Source organism: Sciurus vulgaris, assembly GCF_902686455.1.
Source record: "Sciurus vulgaris genome assembly, chromosome: 19".
Lineage (NCBI taxonomy): Eukaryota > Metazoa > Chordata > Mammalia > Rodentia > Sciuridae > Sciurus > Sciurus vulgaris.
Genome location: NC_136480.1, coordinates 9139967 through 9165130, shown reverse-complemented (window position 1 = coordinate 9165130; position 25164 = coordinate 9139967). Strand labels below are relative to the sequence as shown.

The 25164-nt window shown below is 48.0% G+C and overlaps 1 protein-coding gene across 5 annotated transcripts; it reads left to right on the top strand.

Moving 5' to 3' along the window:
- Window positions 1-98: 98 nt before the first annotated feature.
- Window positions 99-24481, top strand: CPNE9 (copine family member 9). Of its 5 annotated transcripts, XM_079122378.1 has the most exons (21): window positions 2856-2898; window positions 3456-3496; window positions 3638-3664; window positions 3748-3851; window positions 4316-4352; window positions 4457-4565; window positions 4823-4899; window positions 10217-10280; window positions 10390-10493; window positions 10641-10745; window positions 12154-12195; window positions 12491-12566; window positions 12678-12731; window positions 13384-13445; window positions 14261-14307; window positions 14780-14961; window positions 15233-15360; window positions 20692-20794; window positions 21451-21508; window positions 21869-21942; window positions 23859-24481. In XM_079122378.1, the coding sequence occupies exons 4-21, from the start codon at window positions 3848-3850 to the stop codon at window positions 24042-24044; spliced, it is 1512 nt and encodes a 503-aa protein (XP_078978504.1). In that variant the 5' UTR covers window positions 2856-2898; window positions 3456-3496; window positions 3638-3664; window positions 3748-3847; the 3' UTR covers window positions 24045-24481. The 5 variants fall into 5 exon arrangements, with proteins under 5 accessions (XP_078978501.1, XP_078978502.1, XP_078978503.1 ...); XM_079122375.1 differs by having other exon boundaries at window positions 99-2898; window positions 3618-3664; window positions 4457-4899; XM_079122376.1 differs by having other exon boundaries at window positions 99-2898; window positions 3618-3664; window positions 4316-4565.
- The last annotated feature ends 683 nt before the right edge of the window (window positions 24482-25164 follow it).

The window sequence follows — 25164 nt, the reverse complement described above, 5'->3', positions numbered from 1 at the left end:
AGAAGCCAGGCCCTCAACTGAGAGTGGGCACTCACTTCCCAGCAGTCACAGCTTCCTCAGTGGCCACTCAACCGCAACCTACAGTCATGATCCACATGCTTTCTGGAAGCTCCTCATAACAACACCGTTTGGCCAGGCATGGTGGCCCATGTCTATAATCTAAGCAGCTTAGACCCTGTCTCAAAAATAAAAAGGCCTGGCTATGTGGCACAGTGGTAAAACACTGGTAACGGGTAAGTTCTCATCAAGTTCGTGACTGTCCACAAGAGGTTTCCAACCCATACACCTGGCTCATACCTGTGTCAGTCACTTCAGAGCCCACAGTGAGCATAGCCCTTCACTGTGGGACTGAGGGTCGATGAGGACAGGGATCCCAAGCCAAGTGCGCCTCAGCTTAGAAGTGAGATAACCCACTTGTGCCTTGGGCATCCTAGCTTCTGCAAGTGTGTAGAACATGGGCCATGGCCATTGCAGGCTCTTCCCTCACGGAGCACAAACATGAGGTGTCCCCAAGCCTGCTTTGCACAGTCTTGTGGAAAGTCCTCAGGCCTGCTACCTACATCCACTACAGCCTCCCTGTGCTCCAGCAGCCAGCGACCACCTGCTCCATGGAGAGAATCCTGCACTTTTGGCAGTCCCAACAAGGATGCCTTCCATGGCTACTTGAAGTCAAATGTGTGGATGGACAGATGCCCCTCCTGTGCAGCATGCAGCACAACCTCTACAGATGCTGGTGCCTCTGAGTCCTGGTGTCAGCTCCGCCAGCACCTGGGAGTAGAAGCCATTGGCCTGAGTCAGCTCAGGCTCTTCAGGTGCTGCTGCCTGGTCACTCTCCTCCCTGCAGTAGGGGAAGATCATTTTGGCCCAGTCGCCACATCTTATCGGAACATTGTCATCAACATTGGCTCAACTTGACACGACTATTATGGTTTAGACATGAGGTGTCCCCAAAAGCTCATGTGTGAGACAACATGAGAACACTCAGAGGTGGAATGTAGATCATGGTAACTTTAACCTCATCAGTGAGGTAATAGCTGTAGGTGGGTAGGGTGTGGGTGGAGGAGGTGGGTCACTGGGGGTGTGCCTTGGGGGCTCACGTTTTTGTCCCCAGTGAGCAGTGCTCTTTCTGCTTTCCGATTGCCATGTCCTAAGCTGCTTTTCTCCATCATGCTCTTCTTCCATGATGTTCTGCCTCACCTGGGGCCCAAAGCTGTGGAGTTGGCCAGCTATCGTTTGAGTACTCTGAAACTGTGAGCACCAAACGAACTTTTCCTTCTCTAATTGTGCTTGTTGGGTCTTCTGGGCACAGCAGTGAAAAAGCTGACCAAAACGGCCAAGATGATGGATGCCGTGTGTGGTGCCCATTCCAGAGTGGACAGATCACGGTTGCCTCTGCTGGGCAGGGCCTTGACGCCGACTTCCTACAGCTTCCCCCTTTACGACTCAGGAAGAGAGAGAGTCCCCCAGGCCCACTGAGAAAGGACGCCCGCTCCTTTCTTGTGCCCCTAACTCTTGAGCCCCATGTAGTGGGACATGCACTCGCAGGCTGAAGAGGGAGAAGTGGCCCACAGGCTTGAGTGGGCCCTGGGCCCTTGGAGAACGCATTTATCTGCACAGACTCTGGGCTGCTGAAGTTTACCTGTGGGGTTGCTGGGGTTGGAGGTCTTCATCTTTTAAGAAGTTCTGAGGCAGCACAGCCTGGTGCAGCCCCTGCCCAAGGAGCTGCCCATGGTGGAGAGGCTGGCCTGTGGGCCTTTGGAAGAAGCAGTTGGTGTGCATGTCCGGTGGGGAAGGGCCTGAGTGACCACTACCCTCTTTCATAGTGTGAGCCAGAGTAGACTGCACCATGACAGTGTCAAAAGGATTCAAAGGCATGAACAGAGGGTTTTATACAGTCTTTAAAAAGTCACCATTTCCTGATCTCTCTCCTTTTTATTTTTTGTGGTGCCAGTGATGGAACCCATGGCCTGGCATGTGTTTGGTGAGTGTGCTACCTCTAAACTCTATCCCCAGCCCCATTCACTTGATGAATGAATAGCCAAGATCAAGTTATACCAGTGCACACTTATTTATGTTTATTTAAACCTTTATTTTACTTATTTATTTTTATGTGGTGCTGAGAATCAAATTCTGGGCCTCACACATGCCAGGCAAGCACTGCACCACTGAGCTATAACCCCCGCCCCCCCCAGTGAACATTTACTGAGCACTTTGTGCTAAATTCTTCCCTTGGGTTAGCTAGATCAAATTTTACAGTACCCCAAGTAACTGCTATTATGGCCTTTCCATCAGTAAGACCAAGCCACAGAGATGTTGAGTAACTTGCCCAAGGTCACACAGCTAATAAGAAAGTGCAACTTTTCATATTCAGAGACCTAGTTAAGCCAGGAAAAGAGAGGGGAAGAAACAGTTTATTGAGGGAGAAACTCTGGAAAAGACAAAGACCCTAACACCCACCAATTACCCCACATGATTCAGAACCACGGACAGCTCCAGGGGGTTGGGTTTCAGAGTCTAGGCGAGGCGAGTCTCCCAAGATGTAGGTTACAAGTGGGGTCTAGGTTGTTTTCCTGGCCAGCTCCCGTCTGCTCCAATGGGGCGGGGGCCGCCCGCAGGGCCGGGCGGGGCTGTGCTGCCATCTGGAGCCACTGCTGCCGGCGGCCACTGTCAGGGCGCCAGCGGCGGGAGCGCACGCAGGGCTGGAAGGAGTGCAGTCGCCGCCGTCGCCGCCGCTGCGGCGGCACATGGGCCGGCCTCGCCGCTGCCGCCGCCCCTAGCCCTGGCGGCCGGGGTCTCGCAGCCTTCCGCGGCTCGGGCCACACGACCAGCCATGTCTCTCGGCGGAGCCACCGAGCGCAGCGTCCCAGCCACCAAGATTGAAATTACCGTGTCCTGCCGGTGAGCGGGCCGCGCTGGGGAGGGCTTAGGCACTGGCACTGCCCCAGCCCCAAGCAGCTGCGGGTCTCAGCGCGAACGGGGGCTAGACCCCGGGGGAGAGGAAGGGGGCTATAGGATCACTGCTGAAGATGGGAGTCGCTAGCAGGATGAAGGAGGGCTTTCCTTGGGCAACCCCACCCCACAAAAGAGGGCTCAGTCTACTGGCTCAAGGGGTGGGTCGCGGGGATCCGGCAGGAGCTGGGCCCCAAGAGGACAAAGTTCTGGGGCAAACCCGCTTTTCTGGGTTCTTGGAGACAATGTGGGCACGTATGTATCTAGTTCGCAGAGGTACGGTTCCTGGGCAGAGATTTCCGGTGCTGTCCAGAGTGCTGACAGCGCGAACGACCCCCACACCCCGCAGCCCCGCAACGAGCACAAACACACTGGGGGTAGTAATGTAGGAAGGAGATGCGACTGGAGCCCCATGCCTCCTCCTGGTGCCCGACTCGGGGCAGTGTCCAGGCGGTCGGCTTCAGAATGATTCATTGTCTGTCCGGCTGTCTGTCGCTTTTCCCTAGGAATCTGCTAGATCTTGACACCTTCTCCAAGTCCGACCCCAGTAAGAGGCTCCAAGGCCTGGAGGGGAACTTGGGATCCGGGCGCGACCTAGGGGGCGGGTGGGGGCAGCGGAGTGGTGCGGGTCGACCTGATGTCCTTCCATCTCCCGCCCCCACACGCAGTGGTGGTGCTTTACACGCAGACCCGGGCCAGCCAGGAGTGGCGAGAGGTGAGTCCAAGAGCCCCCATTCAACCCAGAGCCTCTCCTGTCCCCCAGCGCCCCCTGTGTTGATCCTCCATTCCCCCGCCCAGTTCGGACGGACCGAGGTGATTGACAACACGTTGAATCCAGACTTCGTGCGCAAATTTGTCCTCGACTATTTCTTTGAAGAAAAGCAAAACCTGCGCTTCGATGTGTGAGGCCCCGCCCAGAATTCTGGCTTGACCCGCCCCCCGACCTGGATCCGCCCGCAATTCTGGCTGGTCCCGCCCCCGCCTCGCCTCCGGGCCTGGCTCCTCCCCCAGGCCGCGCTAGGTCCCACTTTGAAGGACTCCACTCTAAACTTAGCTTCGCCCCCAGGCCAGATCTGATCTCCTTCACGCTCCAAACTCGGTGCTGCCCACTACCCCAACCTGTAATTTAGCTCCACCTTGGCGGTGGCCCCCTACCATATGACTCCGCCCCCAGCAGGCCCCCGCCTTGGTCTCGCCCCAGTCCTGACCCTGCGACACTGACATCTGTCCCGAAAGATATCCAAGTTGAATTCCGATCCAAGGCTTCCCCTCCCTCCACCTGCAGTATTAGCCAAAACTCAGCCCTATCCCTTTCCCGCCTTTCTCCCACCCAGCCCACCCCACGCCGGTTCCCCTCTTTTCCCAGGTACAACGTCGATTCCAAAACCAACATCTCCAAACCGGTAAGCGAGCGTCCCCTCGCGGGCTGGCCGGGCACACACAGACACTCAGATGTATTCAACGACCTCCCCTGTACTCCTCCTACCCGTCGACCTACCCTCTTCAGGCTCCTAATCCACTCTCCCGACCCTCTCCTGCTCCTGCCTGGGTTTCCTGCTCGCGCCCCTTACTCTATGGTTCTCTTCCTTCTCGGCCGCCGCTGGGACCTGCAGAAGGTGAGGCTGGAGAGAGCAGGCCTAGGGGACAGGATGGTATTGTGGAGAGCAGGCTGGGACCCATGACCCACCAAGAAGCACACCTGGCCTGCAGACCTCTTCCCCCACGATCCATTAAAGCACACGCATGCGGGGAGGCGGCCTTGCAAAGCTTCACCGCCTCGAAACTACCCTGGTCAAGTGCAGCTGCCTCCCCAGGGCTGGGCTGGAACTTTGTGCCTCTTCCTGGTCTTGCTGACTCCGGTGTCTTGGCGCAGGATTTCCTGGGACAAACGTTCCTGGCTCTAGGAGAGGTGATCGGAGGCCAAGGCAGCCGCGTAGAACGACCTCTCACGTGAGCTGAATGGGAAGGGGCACAGGGGAGGACAGGGCACCTCCAAATTCTCCCTCCCCAGGACACTTCGCTGCTAATTGGTAATCAGTGGAGACTGGGATTGCCCCTACCTGCTCCTATCAGCCCCGAGAGAGTCTGATTTCTAGAGCTGTTGCTCCCATCAGTCTCAAGCCTGACATCCTCTCTCATGTCCTCTCTCACTGTCATTCTTTTTCTAAACCTGACTCAAAAAAATTTGGGGGGGGGGGGTATGGGAGATTGTTGAACCCAAGGGCACTTAACCACTGAGCCACATCCCCAGCCTTTTTAATATTTTACTTAGAGACAGGGTCTCACTAAGTTGCTTAAGGCCTCACTAAGTTGCTGAGGCTGGCTTTGAACTCACAGTCCTCCTGCCTCAGCCTCCTGGGTTGGGGGTGGAGTGAGGAATTAAAGGCATGCACCAACACACCCAGCTGCTGATTCAACTTTAGAGTCACTTTCAAGCCCTCTGCACTGGGAAGCTTCCCTTGACTAAATAAAATCCTCAGGCATCTCCATTACATTCCCTTACTATGCTATTAGCCTGTTTGGCATGCCACACTGTTCCAGGCTCCAGGGGTCACCCATTCCACCGGCTCTACTTGGACACATGCTCTGTCAGCCACTGTTCAAGAGGCCAGAGTTGCAATGGTGAACAAACAGCAAGGACCTTATGCCCTAGTTGGGGGTTAGGCATAGGTAACAGTACAAAATAGACATGAGTAGATAAATTACATACCAGGGGAAGCAAAGTAGAGTGGAGTGAGGGGGGAGGGAAATGCTGGGTAGGTGGGAGGTGCAGTATTCAGTAAGGTGGTCAAGAAGGCCTCACAGACTCATAACTTTGGAGTCACAACTTGAAGGAGGTGAGGGAGTCAGCAGAGAAAAGCCTAGAATTCAAAGAACAGCCGGAAGCCAGCTGTGGTGGTACGTGCCTATAATCCCTGCAGTCCAGGAGGCTAAAGCAGGAAGATTGCAAGTTCAAGGCCAGCCTCAGCAACTTCACAATTTAGCAAGACCCTGTCTCAAAATGAAAAATAAAAAGGGTGGACTGGGGCTGGTAAAGTGCTTCCCTAGCATGGGTGAGGCACTGGGTTTGGTCCTCAGCACCACATAAAAATAAATAAATAAAATAAAGGTTAAATTCTTTAAAGAATCACATAAAAAGGACTTCTATGTGGCTAGTAGTAAAGTGATCCTGAGTTCAATCTCCAGCATAAAAACAAACAAACAAACAAAACCACCAAAGAAGGGCAGGGAGACCAGAGTGGCCAGAGCTGAGGGAGGGCTGGGTGGCAGGAGGAGCTGGGGCTGGAGAGTCATCAATGCCTGCCAGACGCTGCAGGGACTTGTGCTGTGAGAGGAGGTCACTGGAGGATTCTGAGCAGAGGTACATGATCTGACCATGCTTTCAAAGGGTGACCCCACTGCTGGGTTGAGAGTGAACTTGGGGTGGACAGAGGTCAAAGCAGGGAGCCAATCAGAAGGCTGTCATAGTAATCCAGGGTGGTAGTGATGGAGGAGGGAGGTGGTCAGGTTCTGGCTGTGTTGGGAAGATGGAGCCAACAGGTTCCTGACAGAGTGAATATGGACGTGAGAGGGAAAGAATCAGGATGATAACAAGGCCTTTGGCCTGAACAACAGGAAAGATGAGTTGTGCCACCAGTTGAGATGGTCATGGGGGGAGCAGCCATCTGGGGGAGAGAGTCAATCAGGAATTCAGTCTGACATGTTGAATTTCATAATTTCTCTTAGACATCAAGGTGTCAAATATGTCACGTGAGTCTTAGATGTTTTTTAAGGCCATGAGTCTTGGTGCCTGTTACCTGCTTATCTTCTTAAAAGAAATAGCTGCTAAAAAAAAAAAAAAAAAGAAATAGCTGCTATTAATGCCTTTTGTTTTCCACTGAGTGTACACTACTAAATAAGTGTAGGAGTTTTGTGTTTACCATCTAAGTTCTGTAGCACTAAAGATATTTTGAATAATCAGTTATGAGAGCAATTTCTGTATGAAAAGCTTTAAATGGAATATTGTTTTAAGATCATACTTCCTACCCTCACAAAAATGGCCATGTTTCAGTGAAACTGGCATTATTTATTTATTTATTTATTTTTTAAGAATGGGTCTAGGGGTATAGCTCAAGGCAGAGCACATGCTTAGCATCCATGAGGCCTTGGGTTCAATACTGCACAAGACAAAAAAAAAAGAAGGGGAGAGTGACCATGTTAAATGCTGCTACAGGTCAATAAAATGAGGATTGGGAATTGGCCACTGAATTTAGCAATATGGAAATCACTGGTGACACTGATAAGCATTTTTTTCCCTTGGTTTTGTTAGTACTAGGAAACCTGGGCACTCTACCACTGAGTGACACCCTCAGCCCTTTTTATTTTTTATTTTTTATTTTGAGACAGCATCTTGCTAAATTGCCCAGGCTGATCTCCAACTTGCCATCCTCCCGCCTCAGCTTCCAGAATAACTGGGATCACAGGCTGGTGCAGAGAAACCATGCCCACCTGACAAGCTGAGTTTTGAAGGGCAGGTGGAGATTAGAAGGGTTTAGAAGAGAATGGAAGCGGGAAATAGAAGAGAAGGTCTCTTTCAGAGTTTTATTGCAAAGAGAGAAAAGAAGAGGTGGCTGGAGCAGGAAGTGAGGTCCAGAATAGGTCTGACATTTTTTAACATGAGAAAAACCACTTTTTGTTGATGGGAATAACCCAACAGAAACTGAAAAATCAATGCAATAAAAAGAAGGAAGAGCCAGGCACAATGGCACAGCCTGTAATCCCAGCAACTCAGGAGGCCTGAGGCAGGAGGATTATAACTTCAAGGCCAGCCTCAGCAATTTAGCAAGACCCTGTCTCAAAATAAAATAACATGAAAAGAGGGCAGACTCACTGGAGCAATGTCCCTGTGCAGACAAGACAGTATGGGATATAGTACACGCAGGGGGATAAATAGGCACAAGCACGATGCATTTATAGCAACCGTGGGAAGGCACACTGTGTGGGAGAAGACACTGGTGGCAGGGGAGGTGTGGTGGTGGGTGGACTTTCTGTTCTGGTTGCTTCAGTTTTGTCAGGCAGTAGGAAACAAGGTCACCAGTGAAGAGTGAGGATGGTGAAGGAGGCCATGGAGGTTTGAGGAAAGAGAGAAACTTCCATGCACACAGAAGGCTTGGGGACATGGTAGCATTAAGGCAGCATTAAGGACCTTCTTCTTTTTCTTTTTCTTTTTTGTGGTGTTGGAAATAGAACCTAGGGTCTGGCACATGCTTAGCAAATGCTCTGCCACTGAGCTAAACCCCTAGCCCCTTAAGGACCTTCTTGAGGTGCATGATCATGCATTTAAAAATTAGACCAACTAGGGCTGAGGTCAGGTGCCATGCAATCACAGAGACTTGGGAGGTCAAGGCAGGATGATTTCAAGTTGGAGGCTAGCCTCAGCAAGACCCTAAGCAACTCAGGGAGACCATGTCTCAAAATAAAAAATAAAAAGGGCTGAGGATGTAGCTTAGTGGTAAGGTGCCCCTGCATTCAGTCCCCAGTACCAAAAACAAAGTAACTAGTAACTATTAAACACACACACACACTGAGTCTAGGGGTTGTAGCTCAGTGGTAAAGCATTTGCCTAGCATGTGCTATGTCCTGGGTTCAATTAAAAAAAAAAAAACAACCAACATGATTGCATATTTTCCTCTGGCCATGTTCAGTTACATGGGTGCAGTGTGGGTTAGGCAAACAGTTGGGATTAACAAGGCCTGTGGTTCTGCCAAATAAGTATATCAGGGTAAGAGGAGGGACAGGGAAAGAGGCAGAACAGGTAGGTAGTTATAATCTGACCAGCATTCGCACTGGTGAGGAGGGGAGGGCGAAGATCAAGGAGGCAAAGATTTATTGGTTCTGAGGAATGGGTGAATAGCACTGGGCCAGCAGCTGAGGATGTCAAAGAAACCATTTGCCACTCTCATCTGAAAGCCGGGGAAAATCACAAGCAAGTTAGAGCATGGGCTTGACCCCTGCCCATCTCTCCTTTTTCACACTTTGGATGTCAGGGATCACTGACCCGTATCAAAAAGATCCCTTTCTGCTTAGGAAACCAAGACAAGCTGTACCCTGAAAACACAAGGAAATGTCCCTTCTGGGGTCAGCAGAGGACAAGGCTTCCCTTGTTTTAGTGTGTGTGTGTGTGTGTGTGTGTGTGTGTGTGTGTGTGTGTGTGTTTGGAGGGGGTCATAGGTACTGGGTTATATTGAACCCAGGGGTGCCCTGCCACTGAGCTAGAACTCCAGCCCTTTTTATTTTGATACAGGGCTTGTTAAATTACAGAGCGTCTCCCTATGTTGTGCAGGCTGGCCTTGAATTTGTAGTTCTCCTGCTTCAGCCTTCTATGTTGCTGGGATTATAGGCACTACTACACCTGATCCCAGTGCCAAACCCCTTTTTTAGTGCTGGGGATTGAATCCAGGGGTGCTTTACCACTGAGCTGCACCCCCAGTCATTTTTATTTTTTATATTGAGACAGGATCTTGCTAAGTTGCCCAGACTGGCCTCAAACTTGCAGTCCTCCTGCCTTGGTCTCCCAAATTGCTGGGATTGTAGGTGTGGGCCACCATGCCTGGGTTCCCCTTGCCTCTTTTAATCTCACTCTTCACTGTCTTCAGGAAGCAAAGTCACTTTGACCTACAAAACCAACCTTTTGTCCCTGGGTCTAGAAAGTCCTTTCCCTCAATCGGAATTGCTATACTCAGACCCGCTCACACTCCACTATGACATTCCACTTCCCCTGGAAGTTGAAGGCAGAGTCTAACAAAGCTGTCCCAGAGCACCTGGGACACAGCAGGTACCACCTCATATCTATAATGCTTACAAATTGCCTTTGCTTCCATACACTCAATCATATCTCTTCATAGCCCATTACAGGTGGTTGTGATTCTCATTTCATAGAGTAGAAAATAAAGGACCAGAAACAGGAAGTAACTTGCCAAGGGTCAGACAGCTTGAAAGTCATAAAACCCACCCTGAGTCCACTGACTCTAAATTCCATGTCTTTTGCACACTATTCTTATGAGATGTCCTCCTTGGTTAGGCTAGCCCCTTCCTACCAGATGGAAAACCCCTCCTGAGTCAAAGCAGGCCTTTTCCCACAAGGTCACCCAGGACGGAAGGAGACACACATAGGGGATAGTCAGAAATGGCAGATTGAATCCCCTGGTCCCCACAACTCCAGATCGGCTGCACCAGTCCTTGTTGTCTACCCTCAGTTCTCTCACTAAGAGGCTTTTTCTGCTTCCAGGGGTGTACCAGGCAAGAAGTGTGGGACCATACTGCTGACTGCAGAAGAGCTCAGCAATTGTCGGGTCAGTAGGGGCCACATGCTAGACACAGGAGCTCTCTTCTCTACCGTTAGTTCCTTGAGTAGACTGTCTGAAGACTGGGTCTCAACAGCCCAACTTCATCCATTTCTAGGACATTGCCACCATGCAGTTGTGTGCCAACAAGCTGGACAAGAAGGACTTCTTTGGGAAGTCAGATCCCTTTCTTGTGTTCTACAGGAGCAATGAAGATGGCACGTGAGTCACAGCTCTCATTGGTCTTAGGTGAGGTATGGGGCAGGTGCTTGAAAAGTGGGACTCTCAGGGATCTCTGAAAGTACTGGGCCTGTCTCTGGACTTGGCCCTACCCCCAGGGCAGGACCCAAGCCTCCCTCTTCCCTCCAGGTTCACCATCTGCCACAAGACAGAGGTTGTGAAAAACACGCTGAATCCCGTGTGGCAGCCCTTCAGCATCCCTGTGCGGGCCCTGTGCAATGGAGACTATGACAGGTCTGCTTCAGCATAAGCTGGGGACCAAGGGGACCAGGATGGGTTTTTTTTTTTTTTTTTTCTTCTTCTCATTTGAGCGGCCTGGGATTCGAACCACGGTCCTTCCCCATGCTAGGGGATGCTCTCCAAAAGGAGCTATTTCGTCAGCTCCAGGGACCAGGATGTAAGAGTGAGGCTCCTGGGTCCCAGGACACTGGAATGGGTGAATGAAAGAGCACATGAAGAAATGAATGAGCAGATACATGAATTGATGATCGGATGGGTGGATCACCTGGTGAATGGTTGGATGGGTGGGTGGGATTGGTTGCTGGGTAGATGAATAAATGGGTGAATGGATAATTGGACTGATGTGTAGACTCATGGATGGACAGATGATAGATGGGTGAACAAATGGATAAATGGACAAGCTGATGGATGGACATTAGATGGGCATATGAGAATTGGATGACTACAGACAGGGATGGATGAATAAAAAAAACAGGTAGGACAGAGAAGGATAGATGGGGTAGACTGGTGGTTGGACAGATTAATGAATGGTAGATGGATGAATGGTTGAATTAGTGGATGAGCTAGTTGGTGGGTGGGTGTAAAGTAAATGGATAGGCTGACACAAGAAACTAATGAATGGGTAGTGTGATGATAAGTGGGGGGGTGGGAAGGTGGAAGGATGGATGGCACACAGATAGAGATACATAGATGGATGGCTATGCAAATGAATGGACGATCAGATGGACAGATGTTACGTGGTTGGGTATTTGGTTGGGTGGGTGAATGGACAGACAGGTGGGTGTTTTGTGTAATAGGGAGTCAATGGATGGCTGTATAGTTAGGTGGATAAAGAGACAGAGTAAGAGGCAACTGGATTGACAGAAAGACAGGCAAATGAATGGCTAGGTGGGTGGCTAGGTGATTGGATGTACTGACATATTGACAGACATATGTGATGACTTAAGCATGGCAGTTAAGAACTAAGTCTTTGGAGCGAGGATGTCTGTGTTTAAATATCAGTTCAATCACTTACTGCCAATGAGATCTTAGCCAAGTTACTTTTTTTTCATCTCCATTTCCTTATCCCAGAGTGTGACTAATAGTACTTATTTATGCAGAATGGTTGTTCAATTGAATGAGACAGTCTGTGAAAGTGCTGAGAACAGTGTCTGGAATACAGCAAGACCCGATAAATGGGGAAAGACTACCAACAGTGGTTCTCATAGCACAAGTAATGATGTAATTAATGGTGGTTTGGTGTACACATGGACTAGTGAGGGAAAAGATGGGCAGAAGGTTGAAAAGTGAACACATTGATGGAAGGACAGATGGCTGGGTTGCAGGTGACCAGTGATAAGGGACAGGGCTGTCTCTGGGATTTAATATATACATCCCGCCTATGTTTACTTTGTCATTTCAGAACAGTGAAGATTGATGTATATGATTGGGACCGAGATGGAAGGTAAGACAGCTCCATGTGTCCCTTGCTCCTGTACTTACCCTGAGCAGATCCCTATGATATGTGGTACATTCACCAAGAACCCCAGAGCAGCCTTGGGATCCAGGAAGGGTCTTGGGCAGAGCTGACCCCTCAGCTGTCTCCCTGGTACCATCTCCTTTTTTTTCCCCACCTGGCCCTACCCATACAGCCTTCCCATCCAAGTAGGAGCTTAGCATAGGGGGAATAACAAACTGGGTTCAGGCCTGGCTCCAGACTAGCAGCAGCTGCTGCTGACCCACCTCTGACCTCATTACAGTCACGATTTCATTGGTGAGTTCACCACGAGCTACCGGGAGCTGAGCAAGGCCCAGAACCAGTTCACGGTGTATGAGGTGAGAATTTGGCCCTTCTGGGTTACCTGGGCCTTCACTCCAGTGCGCTCAGCCTACAGACAGCTCCCTCCTTGCCTGTTCCTGCCATCACTCTTACTTTGCTGCACTTAGGTGCTCAACCCTCGGAAGAAATGTAAGAAGAAGAAATATGTCAACTCGGGAACCGTGAGTGCTCCCTGGAGCTCTAACCCTCCTTGGGTCCTTCTGTCTCTGTCCCAGGGATGAACTGAATCTTAAGAGTAGGGGGACGTGGTGGGCACTGATCACTTGGATGTAGTAATGGTGGGTACAAGGTTGCTCCACTTAAATTTTTGTCTCATCCAGGAAAATTTTTTCAGTTTTTATACTTTTGCAAAATTAAAACAAAAAAAACTTAAATTGCATTTCCAAATTTAATATACTTTTGGAAATCCAAATATGTTTCTGACAGCTTCCCATTTTTTTCCTTACAGAATAGGGTGGGGGACAGGCTGGGTGGTGGTGATGCATGCCTGTAATCCCAGCAACCTGGGAGGCTGAGGCAGAAGCATTGCAAGTTCAAAGCCAGCCTGGGCAACTGAGTGGGAGCCTTGGCAACTTAGTGAAACTCTGTCTCAAAATAAAAATGAAATGGACTGGAAATATACTCAGTGTTCAGTCCTCAGTACCAAAAAAAAAAAAAAAAAAAAAGTGGGGGGATGGGGGACAGGGTAGGGCAAGGAGTCAATCACTGGCTTTCCATCAGGTGCCTCTCTCCAAAGCTTTCTGAAGTTTCTCTCCCTTCTCCTGCCCCAAATGCCCTTTCCAGAATGGCAGGGCCACCTCTTCTGTCCCACAGGTGACTCTGCTCTCCTTCTCTGTGGACTCTGAATTCACTTTTGTCGATTACATCAAGGGAGGGTGAGTCATAGACCAGCTGTAGTCTGAAAGCCCCGCAGTGAGTTTTCCTGTCTGTGAGTGGTCAGGGCCTGGTAAGATGGTGGAGAACTGTAAAACACTTGGCCAACTTTACAGTGTTAGGTAAAGTGCAAAGTGTGGTCCCTCTGACTTCTGTTCATGGGTTGCCTTCTGCCCTTGCTTCCCTTCCCCACCCCATGGATGGCTGCAGACCAGGGGTCTCCATTGGTGGCCCCAGTAACCCAAATGCCTCTCTATAAAAGCTATGGCTAGGGATTCAGGGATAAGATCATGTGCTTGGCATGCACAAGGCTCCAATTTCAATTCCCAGCACAAGAAGAGGACATGGGGGTCAGGAATGATGGCTAGAGAAGAGGAAGAGGTCAAGATAGGGGATATTTTGCTCCATTCAGTGGAACTAGGCATACCTGGAAATGTACTTTGCTTCTCTGAACCTCAATTATTCCCTATGTAAAATGGAAATTTTAATCTACTTTGGGGCTATAGTAAGGGTTAACTTAAATGGGATATAATACACTTCTCACAGATAAGGAGCTAGATAAGTGATAAATAGCTGGATTAAAAAATATGACTGTAAGGATGGATGGGAAAGGAAGAATAGGCATAGGATTCTTCTACCCAACGTGTGGTCCATGGTGGTGGCAACAGGGAGTTTGTTGACTCCACCCAGACAGCCTGGATCAGAATTCTCATTTTAGCAGGAATCCCAAGTGATCTGCATGTACATTAACATTTCAGAAATGCTAGTGTCATCACTGTTGGCCCCTCACTACTCTATCCCTCTACTTCCCTAACAGGACCCAGCTGAACTTCACAGTGGCCATTGACTTCACGGCTTCCAATGGTGAGGCATGGATGGGGGAATGCAGGGTGGGAAGATTCTAAGGGAGTCCTGAGGGATTGCACTAGCTTCCAACCTGAGGATAAGAATTTCCCTACTCAGCTGGGCAAGGTGGTGCAGGCCCATAATTCCAGCGGCTCAGGAGGCTGAGGTAGGAGGAATGCAAGTTCAAAACCAGCCTCAGTAACTTAGCAAGGCCCTAAGCAATTCAGTGAGACCCTGTCTCTAAATAAAATATTAAGAAAAGGGCTAGGGATGTGGCTCAGTGGTTAAGCATCCCTGGGTTCAATCTCTAGTACCCAATAATAATAATCATTACTATTATTATTGACGATGATCATGATCATGATGATTGTGAGGGAGTAGAGGGGTAGAAGGTGGATAAATGGATAGGTGGATGGATGCATACAAGGATAAGAGGTGACAGGTGGATGATCCAGGTGACCATGAGGCTGGGGCTCCTGTGTCCCTACAGGGAATCCCCTGCAGCCTACCTCCCTGCACTACATGAGTCCCTACCAGCTCAGCGCCTATGCCATGGCCCTCAAGGCAGTGGGAGAGATCATCCAGGACTATGACAGTGACAAGCTCTTCCCAGCCTATGGCTTTGGGGCCAAACTGCCCCCAGAGGGACGGATTTCTCACCAGTTCCCCCTGGTATGGTATGGGTCAGAAACTACACTGTGTGCCCTGATGTCTGGCCCACACAAGTTGACAAATTTCTTCTATGTACATTTCTTTGAAGGGCCAGGGACTTCAGAGGAGCAGGAAGTTGTGAGAGGGTGGCAGAACAGGGAGGGAGGGCAGGGCTGGGTTTGGAGGGGTGCATGAAAGGAACTGGTGGCAAAAAGAAGGAGTGAGCTGGGATCAGAGCACTCCTGGGTGTACCCTGCTTTGGCTCAGCTTGGCAGAACATCTTCTTTAACAGAATAACAACGATGAGGACCCCAACTGTGCGGGCATCGAGGGCGTGCTGGAGAGCTATTTCCAGAGCCTGCGCACTGTGCAGCTCTATGGGCCCACCTACTTTGCTCCTGTCATCAATCAGGTGGCCAGGTAAGGGAACTGGCTGGAGGCTAGGGGCAGTGATGGGACACAGACAGAGGACTGCCTCCCCAAGTTCACTCTGGGAGAACTTGGGTTTTGGAGAGGAGGAGAAAGTTTCATTGTTGGTGAGGCCCTGGGACAAAGAGGTTACTTAACACTTTATGGTGAGGTAGAGAAGATGTCAATAAACCTCCAGTTTTCTCCATGGGAATAAGCACTGCGACCTTGAGTTGATCTTGACCTTGAGTTGGTCTTGATTTTGCGTAAGAAAGGAAAGTCTACAGTACCCTGCTGGAGGCTCTGGTTTCGGCATCAGATCTCGGTGAGATCCTGGCTCCACCTCTCACTAACCACAGGAGCTTAAGCTGTTTAGCCTCTTTAAGCTCCCTTCCTCCCTCCCTCCCTCCCTTCCTCCGTCCCTTCCTTCCTTTCTTCCTCTCCCATTTCATTCCTGTAAAGTGGTGTTATAATAGATCAGAGTAGTGAGTTCTTTCTTTCTTTCTCTTTGGGGATTGAAACAAGGGTCACTCTACCACCGAGCTCTTTTTATTTTTTAATTTGAGACAGGGTCTCACTAAGTTGCCAAAACTGGCCTTGAACTTGTGAGCCTCCTACCTCAGCCTCTTAAGTAGCTGTGATTATAGGTGTGCACCACCACACCAGGCAGTAGCTGTTTCTTTATAGGTTATTGAGAGATTAGGTAATTAAAAAATCATTACATAACTATGTAAGAGGTTTTAGCACAGTGTCTGGCCCATAGTAAGTGCTCAGTTAACGATAGATTTAAAGTTTTCAGGATAAAAATATACAAAGCAGCCAGGTGTGGTGGCACACGCCTGTAATCCCAGTGATTACATAGGGTTGCAAGTTCAAGACCAACTTCAGCAGCTTAGTAAAATCCTATGTTAGCAAAATAAAAAGGGCTGGAGGGGCTGGGGTTGTGGCTCTGTGGTAGAACACTTGCCTAGCACATGCGAGACATTGGGTTCAATCCTCAGCACCACATTAAATAAATAAATAAATAAATAAATGTTTTTTTTTTTTTTTTTTTTTTAAAGGGGGCTGGAGATGTAGTTCAGTGATAAATCACCCCTCAGTTCAATACCCAGTACCAAAAAATAAATAAGTAAATAAATAAAAGACTTTTAATCTCTTTGTGCCTATCTCCTTAAAATGAGAATGATAGTATCTTCATGGCAGGGCTACTTGAGGACTGGTTAACACATACATGTCAAGCACCTAGAACAGTACCTGTCACATCCTGTCACATCATAAGTACTGTAAATATTAGCTATTGCTGTCGCTATTATTATCATTATTACTATGCAGAGGCCACCTGCAGTGTGCTCAGCTCCCTGCTGGGGCACTGGAGATTCACAGATGAATCAGACCTAGTCCCTGCCCTTGGGAGTCCCTGCCTTGTTGCAGGAGACAGAAATATAAATAAATCATTACCTTCTGTAGGCCAGAGCTTCCCTGACTTTCTAGCTAGTTGCCTGTGAGCAAAGGCAAGAGACTATATCCCCCTGGGGGAATCTGGGGCCACAACCGAAAGCAGTCAGGCTGAGAATCTCTTTGAAGTCTCTGTATTTCATTTTAAAGATTCATGTAAATTTTCTATTCTCACATTACATGTTAGCTATCATTTCTTTTAAAGGTGGCTTAAGTGCATTTACAGTCATCTAGCTGTACCAAAAAATCAAGCAGTAGGATGGACGTTCTCCTCAGTACACTCTAGGGGATGAGAACCCTCTTTCTTGGAGGAGCGGGCAGCCCATCTTTTTTTTTTTTAATTTATTTTTATTGTAAACAAATGGGATACATGTTGTCTCTGTTTGTACATGGAGTAACAGCATACCATTTGTGTCATCATACATTTACATAATGTAATGGTGTTTGATTCATTCCAGGCAGCCCATCTTGGTGGGTGGGGCTGTACACTAGAGGATAGAAGGAAAGGAGAAGGAACAGAGGGGACTGCTCAGCTGCATCTAGAGGGACAGAAGATGAGCAGGTAGTCCTGACAGAAGGACAGTGTGCATGGAGGCACACTGGGGAGCTTTGATCTGATTGCAGAGTGGATCTCCCCCGCTCCAGAAATGGAGGGTGATGGGACCCAGGGCTTGGGCTTTAGGTTCAGTTGGTCAAGAATAGGCTTGAACTTCAGCTTCATCACCCCTTGGGGATCCTATTTAATACTGCTGAATATCAGTTTTCTCATTTTAAAAATGGGAATAAAGATGGGAGTGGTGGCTCATACCTGTAATACTAGCGATCTGGGAGGCTGAGGCAGGAGGATCGCAAGTTCCAGGTCAGTCTCAGCAACTTGGCAAGGCCCTAAGCAACATAGTGAGACCATGTCTCAAAATAAAAAATAAAAAGGGCTGGGATGTGGGTCAGTGGTACAAATACAATGCCCTGGGTTCAATTTCCGGTACCCCAAAATAATAATAATAATAGTAAATAAAATAAAAATAGGAATAAGAGCTAGGGCTATAGCTCAGTGACACAGTGCCTGCCTAGTATGTATGAGACCTGGGGTTCAATCCCCAGGACCACATACATACATACGTAAATCTAAAAACAGGAATAAGAGCCAGGCATATGGCACATGTCTGTAATCCCAGGGGCTTGGGAGACTGAGGCAGGAGATCACAAGTTCAAGGTCAGTTTCAGCAACTCAGCAAGACCCTGCCTCAAATTTTAAAAATTTAGAAAAATAAGGGCTGGGGATGTAGCAAAGTGGTAGAGCATTCCTGTGTTCAACCTCCAGTATCATAAAAAAATAATAAACTAATCCTTAATTCTAGTCTTCTAGGTGGGTATCCTTTTTTACATACTAGGAATTTAATTCAGGTGCACTCTATTTTTTAAAATATTTTGGTTAGTTGTAGATAGACACAATACCTTTATTTCATTTATTTATTTTAATGTGGTCTTGAGTATCAAACCCAGTGCCTCACATGTGCCAGGCAAGCGATCTACTACTGAGCTACAACTCAAGCCCCCAGGGGTACTCTATTACTAAGCTATATTCCCAGCCCTTTTTTTAAAAATAGTTTTTTAGTTGTTGGTGGACTTTTTTTTTTTTTTAATATGCGGTGCTGAGAATGGAACCCAGTGCCTCACACATGCTAGGTAAGCTCTCTATCCCTGAGCTAAAACCCCAGCACCCCTAATCCTTTTTAAATGTTATTTTGAAACAGAATCTTGCTAAGTCTGGCCTGAACTTGAGATCCTTCTGCCTCAGCCTCCCAAGGCACTGGGATTACAAACCCTGGGTTTGATCCCCAGCACCATAAAAACAAACAAAGCCCTTTATGAGAGAACCCTTGCCCTGGGTGCCACCCTTCTCTCTCCTCTGTGGTTCTACATGCTGCTCCTAGAACATGTTGTGTCTTGACATCCCTTCTTTCTGGAACATTTTTCCTTTCCTGCAATCACCTATTCATTTTTGAAGTCCTAGGTCACCTGGTACATCCTCCAAGCCCTAACCTCAATGCATCCCAGTGGTACAAGCATCTGCCTGCCCTAGGATGGTATCCTGTTCTCTCTGCATGTGCAGCACGAAGCATGATGCTGACACACGGCAGGTGGACAATGACTATATGGGAAATGAGCGAGTGATGAGAGAAAGCAACAGGCCAGGCCTCTGAGGAGGATCAAGGTCATGAGGATCATGACCCACTTCTATCTGAGCAAACTGGGCAAACAGCTGGAGCTATGTGAATTCTGCACTCTCCTCATGTGCCTGTCCTGGCTTGAGATCAGGTTTAAACACCAGTACTGTCCAAAAAGAACTTTAGCTGTGATGAAAATGGCCTATAGCGTGCTGATGTGGTAGTCTCCCATCACATATGGATATTGAGCACTTGAAAAGAGGCGTGACCAAGAAACTGAGTTATGAGTTCTATTAAATTAAATTAATTAGTTAATTCATTATTTTTGGTACTAGGAATTAAACCACTGAGCTATATCCTCAGTCATTTTTATTTTGTATTTTGAGACAGGGTCTCCCTATGTGGCTAAGGCCAGCCTTGAACCTGCAATCCTCCTGTCTCAGCCTCCCCAGTCACTGGGATTACAGGTGTGAGCCACCACACCCAGATAACTTCATTAATTTAAATGGTAATACTCACATGTGGCTAAGACTACCTTATTGGATTGCACAGATCCATCCTTTCCAATATACACAGAGAGTCAAGAGACCAGGGTCTGCTTCTCTTTTAAAAAATTTTTTTTTCTTAGTTGTAGATGGACTCAATATCTTTGTTTTATTTATTCCTTTTTATGTGGTGCCAAGGATGGAACCTGGTGCCTCACAGGTGCCAGGCAAGCACTCTACCACTGAGCTACAACACCAGCCCCAGGGTCTGCTTCTCTCTTGGTCTCCTTTTTTTCTTATATGTAAAATAAGAGGACTGGACTTGTGCTTTCTGAAGTCTTCTTCAGATGGAAAACTCCTGAATTCAAATGTGCGAGAGAAGGGAAAGGAGTTCTGCAAACAGCTGTCAGACTACAGGGAACGGATGCAGTCCGCAGGGGAGGAGGAGAGAGAGGGAGCGAATGAGAGCAGGGAAGACAAGCTTTCAGCCTTTGCTCCTGGTCTTGAATGAATATCAAAATTCACATGTCATGCCACATGTCATGACACAGGACTATAATCCCAGCTGCTCAAGAAGTAGAGGCAGGAGGACCTCAAGTTCAATGTCATCCTGGACAATTTAGCAAGAACTTTTTGAAAAAAATGTAAAAAGGGCTGGGGGTGTAGCTCAGGGGTGGAGAACTTACCTAGCATGCATGAGACCCTGGGTTCTATCCCCAGTACCACAAAAAAGAAAAAAATTCTTCCCAGAGGTTGATGAAGCCTGGTGTGATCCCTGGTCTGGCTCCTAGGAACCCACTCCTCCACAGCCACATAGTCAACTCTGTTGCCTTTACTTCATGTCCTCCAGACAGGGTGAGCTTTCTGCAGTCCCACCACAGAGCTGCTGGCCATGCTGTGCTCTCTCTGCCCGGAATGGTCCCACCCTTCACTTAGCCTCACCTCCATTTTTTTTTTTTTTTTTTTTTTTTTTATATTTTGTTTAGTTGCACATGGGCACAACACACAATCAGGAGGATTTGCTTTTTTTCCTCCTTGTGTGTCTATAGTTCCTGCCATAGTAAGTGCTCAGTAAACATTAATGGAACAGTATCAGGTCAGGGAAAAGAACACACATTTCAAAAGTCCCCATTCTTGCCCACTGCTCACACTTTGACTATGGAAGCTGTGAGTTTAGACTGGCCTCTTGCTCTCTTTGACTTTCAGCTGAATTCTGATCTTGGTCTCTCATGCAGGGCTGCAGCTAAGATCTCTGATGGTTCCCAGTACTACGTTCTGCTCATCATCACTGATGGGGTCATCTCTGACATGACACAGACCAAAGAGGCCATTGTCAGCGTGAGTTGGTGGAGGAAAGCTTGGCAGGAAGGGGTCACTGTCAATACTGTGATGGAACTAAGATTTTTATCCCCCTTGTAACATAGTAAGTTAGCCCTGCCAGTTTCATGAATGCTGGCAGAAGACACCACATTCATGAAAGTTTGTTAATTCCAGCAAAAGTAGTAGCTGGAGTCACAGCATTTGTGCTGATTCTCTCTCTCTCTCTCTTTTTTTTTTTTTTTTTTTTTTGTGGTGCTGGGAATTTGAACCCAGGGCCTTGTGCTTGCAAAGCAAGCACTCTACCAACTGAACCCTGTGCTGATTCTCTAAGTCCCAGTTCCAGTAGGATGATGTGAAGATGGCTAGATGATACTTGGAATCACTGCGGGTTGCATTACAGGAGAGGAACCCTGAGTTTAGGGAACATGAATCTTTTATAATTGGCAGGATGCATGCCTGCCTTGTGTTCCAGTGGGAGACCTTTTTCAAATTATATTGGATAGCAAAAACACTATATCTTTCAGGGCTGCTTGACGGATACACGTCCTTCAAAAAATAGTCTGGAACAAAAAGTCAGTGCCTCTGCTCGTAAGATATTCAGGGAAAATTTTCTCCCAATAGTCACCTCCCTTGTTACGGCTACTCATCCCAACAATTCCCTCCTCTCCCTACAGGCCTCCTCGCTGCCCATGTCTATCATTATTGTGGGTGTGGGACCAGCCATGTTTGAGGGTAAGATGGGTTCTTAGTGGGTCTAAGAACTGGGGTGATGGGAAGGTTCTGGGCACTCAGGCCTGATTCACAGAACAGACAGGGTGAATGACCTTTGAGACCCTGGCTAAGTCACAAACCTTCTCAACCTCATTTCTCCTTCATAACTGAGGTTAGAGATACCAATACTTTCCCCTTGCTGCTTCTGGGAGGATTGGATGTGGGGGAAGGTATAATAGTAGTAGTAAAAATAATAACTCCAAATAGTGTCTAATATTTGTGGAACTTTTGCATGATGACTTTGAAGGGGTGCTAAGAAGGAGAGAGGCAACATGGGTCAGGGTTGAAGAGGCCAGTCAGCTGACAGGGTTCTTTCTGCAGCAATGGAAGAATTGGATGGCGATGATGTGCGCGTGTCCTCCAGGGGGCGCTATGCAGAGCGGGACATTGTCCAGGTAACCTGGGAGAGAGGGTGGAGCTGACAGGCACAGTGGGAAGGAAAGACTAAGTAGGAAGTTTAGCTTACTGCTTTCTCAATCACCTTTCTTTCTTATTCATTTTACTCTTTTTGGGGGGTTGAATCCAGAGGCACTCTACCACTGGACTACATCCCCAGCCTTTTTTGTTTTTATTTTGAGACAAGATCTTTCTAAGTTCCTGAGGGTCTCACTAAATTGCTGAGGCTGGCCTTGAACTTGCGATCCTGCCACAGCTTCTTGAGTTGCTGGGATTACAGGCATGCATCACAGCTCTTGATGAACACATTCTTTTTGAGGAACTGGAAGGTTGCTGCCACCTGGGTGGATCCCTCCTTGTAGGAGACCCCCAAGGTACCTGCCCTCTAGTGGAGGCAGCTAGTAATACTCACACAGCTAAATATCTAATTAGATTGTGACAAATGCTTGGGGAGTAATAGCAAATGCCACGTGACAGTCAATAGCAGGGGATCTGACTTAGTAGTTGGGGAAGGCTTCTGTGAGGAAATGACATTTGAGTCCTCAAGGAGGGTATGAGCTTACAGACAGAGAAGCAGCATGTCCTTAGGCCTGGGGGCTCAGAGCAGGGTGGCAGGTGAGTGGGGGGGGGGGGGGGTTTGCCCTTCACAGTGAAGATCTGGGGCTTTGTTCTAAAGTTCTTGAAGGATTTCACATAAGGGAAGTGAGATGGTCATATTTGCACTTTAAAAGGATTCCGCTGGTTGCTGTGCAGAGGGTAGACTTTGGCAGGGTTAGCGAAGGCAGGTAGACTCATTAGTGAGAAAGTCTTGGAAGTGGCAGAGATGTTAAGAACCTGAATGAGGGTGAAGCGGTGGGGATGGAGAGAAGGAGCAGGTTCAAAGGATATCCAAGAAAATGTCACCCGATTTGATGATTTGATTAAATGATGACAAGGAGTGAGGGCACCTTCAAAGACAACTCTGTTTTCTCCACACAAACAACTGAGTAATGGTCTCATTGGCTGGGAAGGGGAAAGCTGGAGGAGGAGATTTGACAGATAGAGTTGGAATTCTGTTGGGAATACACTGAGTTTGAGGGATCTGTGACAAGTGAATAGAGAGGTGATGTGGGCAACTAAATATGAGGCTCTGGACCTTTAAAGAGAGGCTGGGACTGAGTGCTGTGACCCACACCTATAGTCCCAGCTACCCACAGCTACAGGGGAAGCTGAGGCAGGAGGCTCACAAGTTTGAGGCCAACTTGGGCAACTTGGTGAGACCCCATCCCAAAACAAAAAATAAAAATAAATTTAAAATAATTTTAGAAAGAGACCAGAAGTGCAAAGAAACATCTGGACTAACTCATCAGGGAATATTTTTTTCCCCTTCTTTTTCACTTCTCCCTCCCTTTATTAGCCTTCCTCCCCTGGTAACCTGCTCCCCCTTTTTCTCCAACTCCCAGCTTTGGGCCTCCTTGGATGTGTCCAGGAGGATGATATCCAAATGTAACGGAAAGATAAAGAGATGTCCAGCAAGCTGTGGCCTGAAAATTGTTTCCGATTGGACTGATTTGGCAACATAGGACTTCCAGTGACATTAACAAAAGCAGTTTCAGTGGACTGTGTGAAGCCACACTGGAATGGATTGAGAGCAGATAGAAGGTTAAGAAAAGTGGGTGGAGGGCTGGGGACATAGCTCAGCAGTAAAGCATGGGTCTAGCATGCACGAGACTCTGGGTTCAATCCTCAGCACAGCAAATAAAACAAAACAAACGAAAAGAGGATGGGGAGAAAATGAATGTAGACACTGTCTAAGATTAGGGGAGAAGAGAGAGAGTGTGATATTTGGAAAGAGACACTGGGGATCAAAGATGAAACCTCCTCATTACCTCCTCCCTGGTCACGGCCCCCACCTTCCTGTCTGTGCCTATCCCAGTTTGTCCCATTCCGAGACTATGTTGACCGATCTGGGAACCAGGTACTGAGTATGGCCAGACTAGCCAAGGATGTGCTGGCTGAGATCCCGGAGCAGCTGCTGTCCTATATGCGTACCAGGGACATCCAGCCTCGGCCCCCACCCCCTGCTAACTCCAGCCCGACGCCAGCTCCAGAACAGCCCTGAGGAGTCCACATATCCAATGCCTAGCAGTCTGCCTGCCTGCTCACCTACTGCAGAAAACCAGGGGCACCTGGAGCCCTGGAGCCCTGGAGCCACTGGGAGGCCCAGCTAGGTGGATCAGTGCTGGCTGAGGAGCCCTCTACCCCCTAAACTGAAGAAGGGCCCGGCACTATCATCACCTGCCTGATTTCATACCCATAATAAAGATGATCTTTACTCTACTTCAGTCTCATGGGTCTTGGAGAGGAAAACTAGGGAACCCAGGAGATGGGGCCACACCAAGAGGGAGGGAACAAGGATGTCTTCAGCTGGGTTCATCCCCACACTAACACACATTCTTCCAATCACCTGGATTTTCAAACACTAAGAAATAAGCAGGGGCTGGACTTGTGGCTCAGTGGTAGAACATTCGCCTAGCATATGTGAGGCACTGGGTTTGATTCTCCATACCCCATATAAATAAATAAATAAATAAATAAATAAATAAATAAATAAATAAATAAAATTAAAAAAAAGGTCCATCAACAAAAAAAATTTTTTTTTTTTTTTTTTTTTTTGGTGGTGCTGGGGATTGAACCCAGGGCCTGTGCTTGCAAGGCAAGCAGTCTACCAAATGAGCTATATCCCCAGTCCCAAATATTAAAATATTAAAAAAAAAATTTAAATATTAAAAAAAGAAATAAGCAAATGCTAGGCTGAGTGGCACATGCCTATAATCCCAGCAACTCTGGAGCTCTGGAGGCTGAGGCAGAAGGATTGAGAGTTCACAGTCAGCCTCAGCAACTTAGCAAGGTCCTGGGCAACTTAGGAAGACCCTTTTAAAAAAAAATAAAAAATAGGGGCTGGGGATATAGCTCAGTTGGTAGAGTGCTTGCCTCACAAGCACAAGGCCCTGGGTTCAATCCCCAGCACCAAAAAATAAATAAATAAAAATAAAAAAGGCTGGGGATGTGACTCAGTGGTTAAGTGCCCCTGGGTTCACTCTCCAGTACCAAAAAAAAAAAAAAAAAAAAAAAAAAAAAAGCAAATAAATGGTAAAGTACTTGCATAAGCATGTGCAAGATGCAAGTGAAGAAATAAGCAAAACCGTGTGTGTGTGTGTGTGTGTGTGTGTGTGTGTGTG

What these genes read in the sequence shown, in the direction of transcription:
- CPNE9 (XM_079122375.1), top strand. Translation starts at nt 2,594, where the DNA reads ATGGGGCGGGGGCCGCCCGCAGGGCCGGGCGGGGCTGTGCTGCCATCT. An exon ending in CGCGTAGAACGACCTCTCAC is followed by an intron (nt 4,900 to 10,216) that starts GTGAGCTGAATG and finishes TTCTGCTTCCAG; the next exon opens with GGGTGTACCAGGCAAGAAGT. An exon ending in GGGACCAGCCATGTTTGAGG is followed by an intron (nt 21,509 to 21,868) that starts GTAAGATGGGTT and finishes TTCTTTCTGCAG; the next exon opens with CAATGGAAGAATTGGATGGC.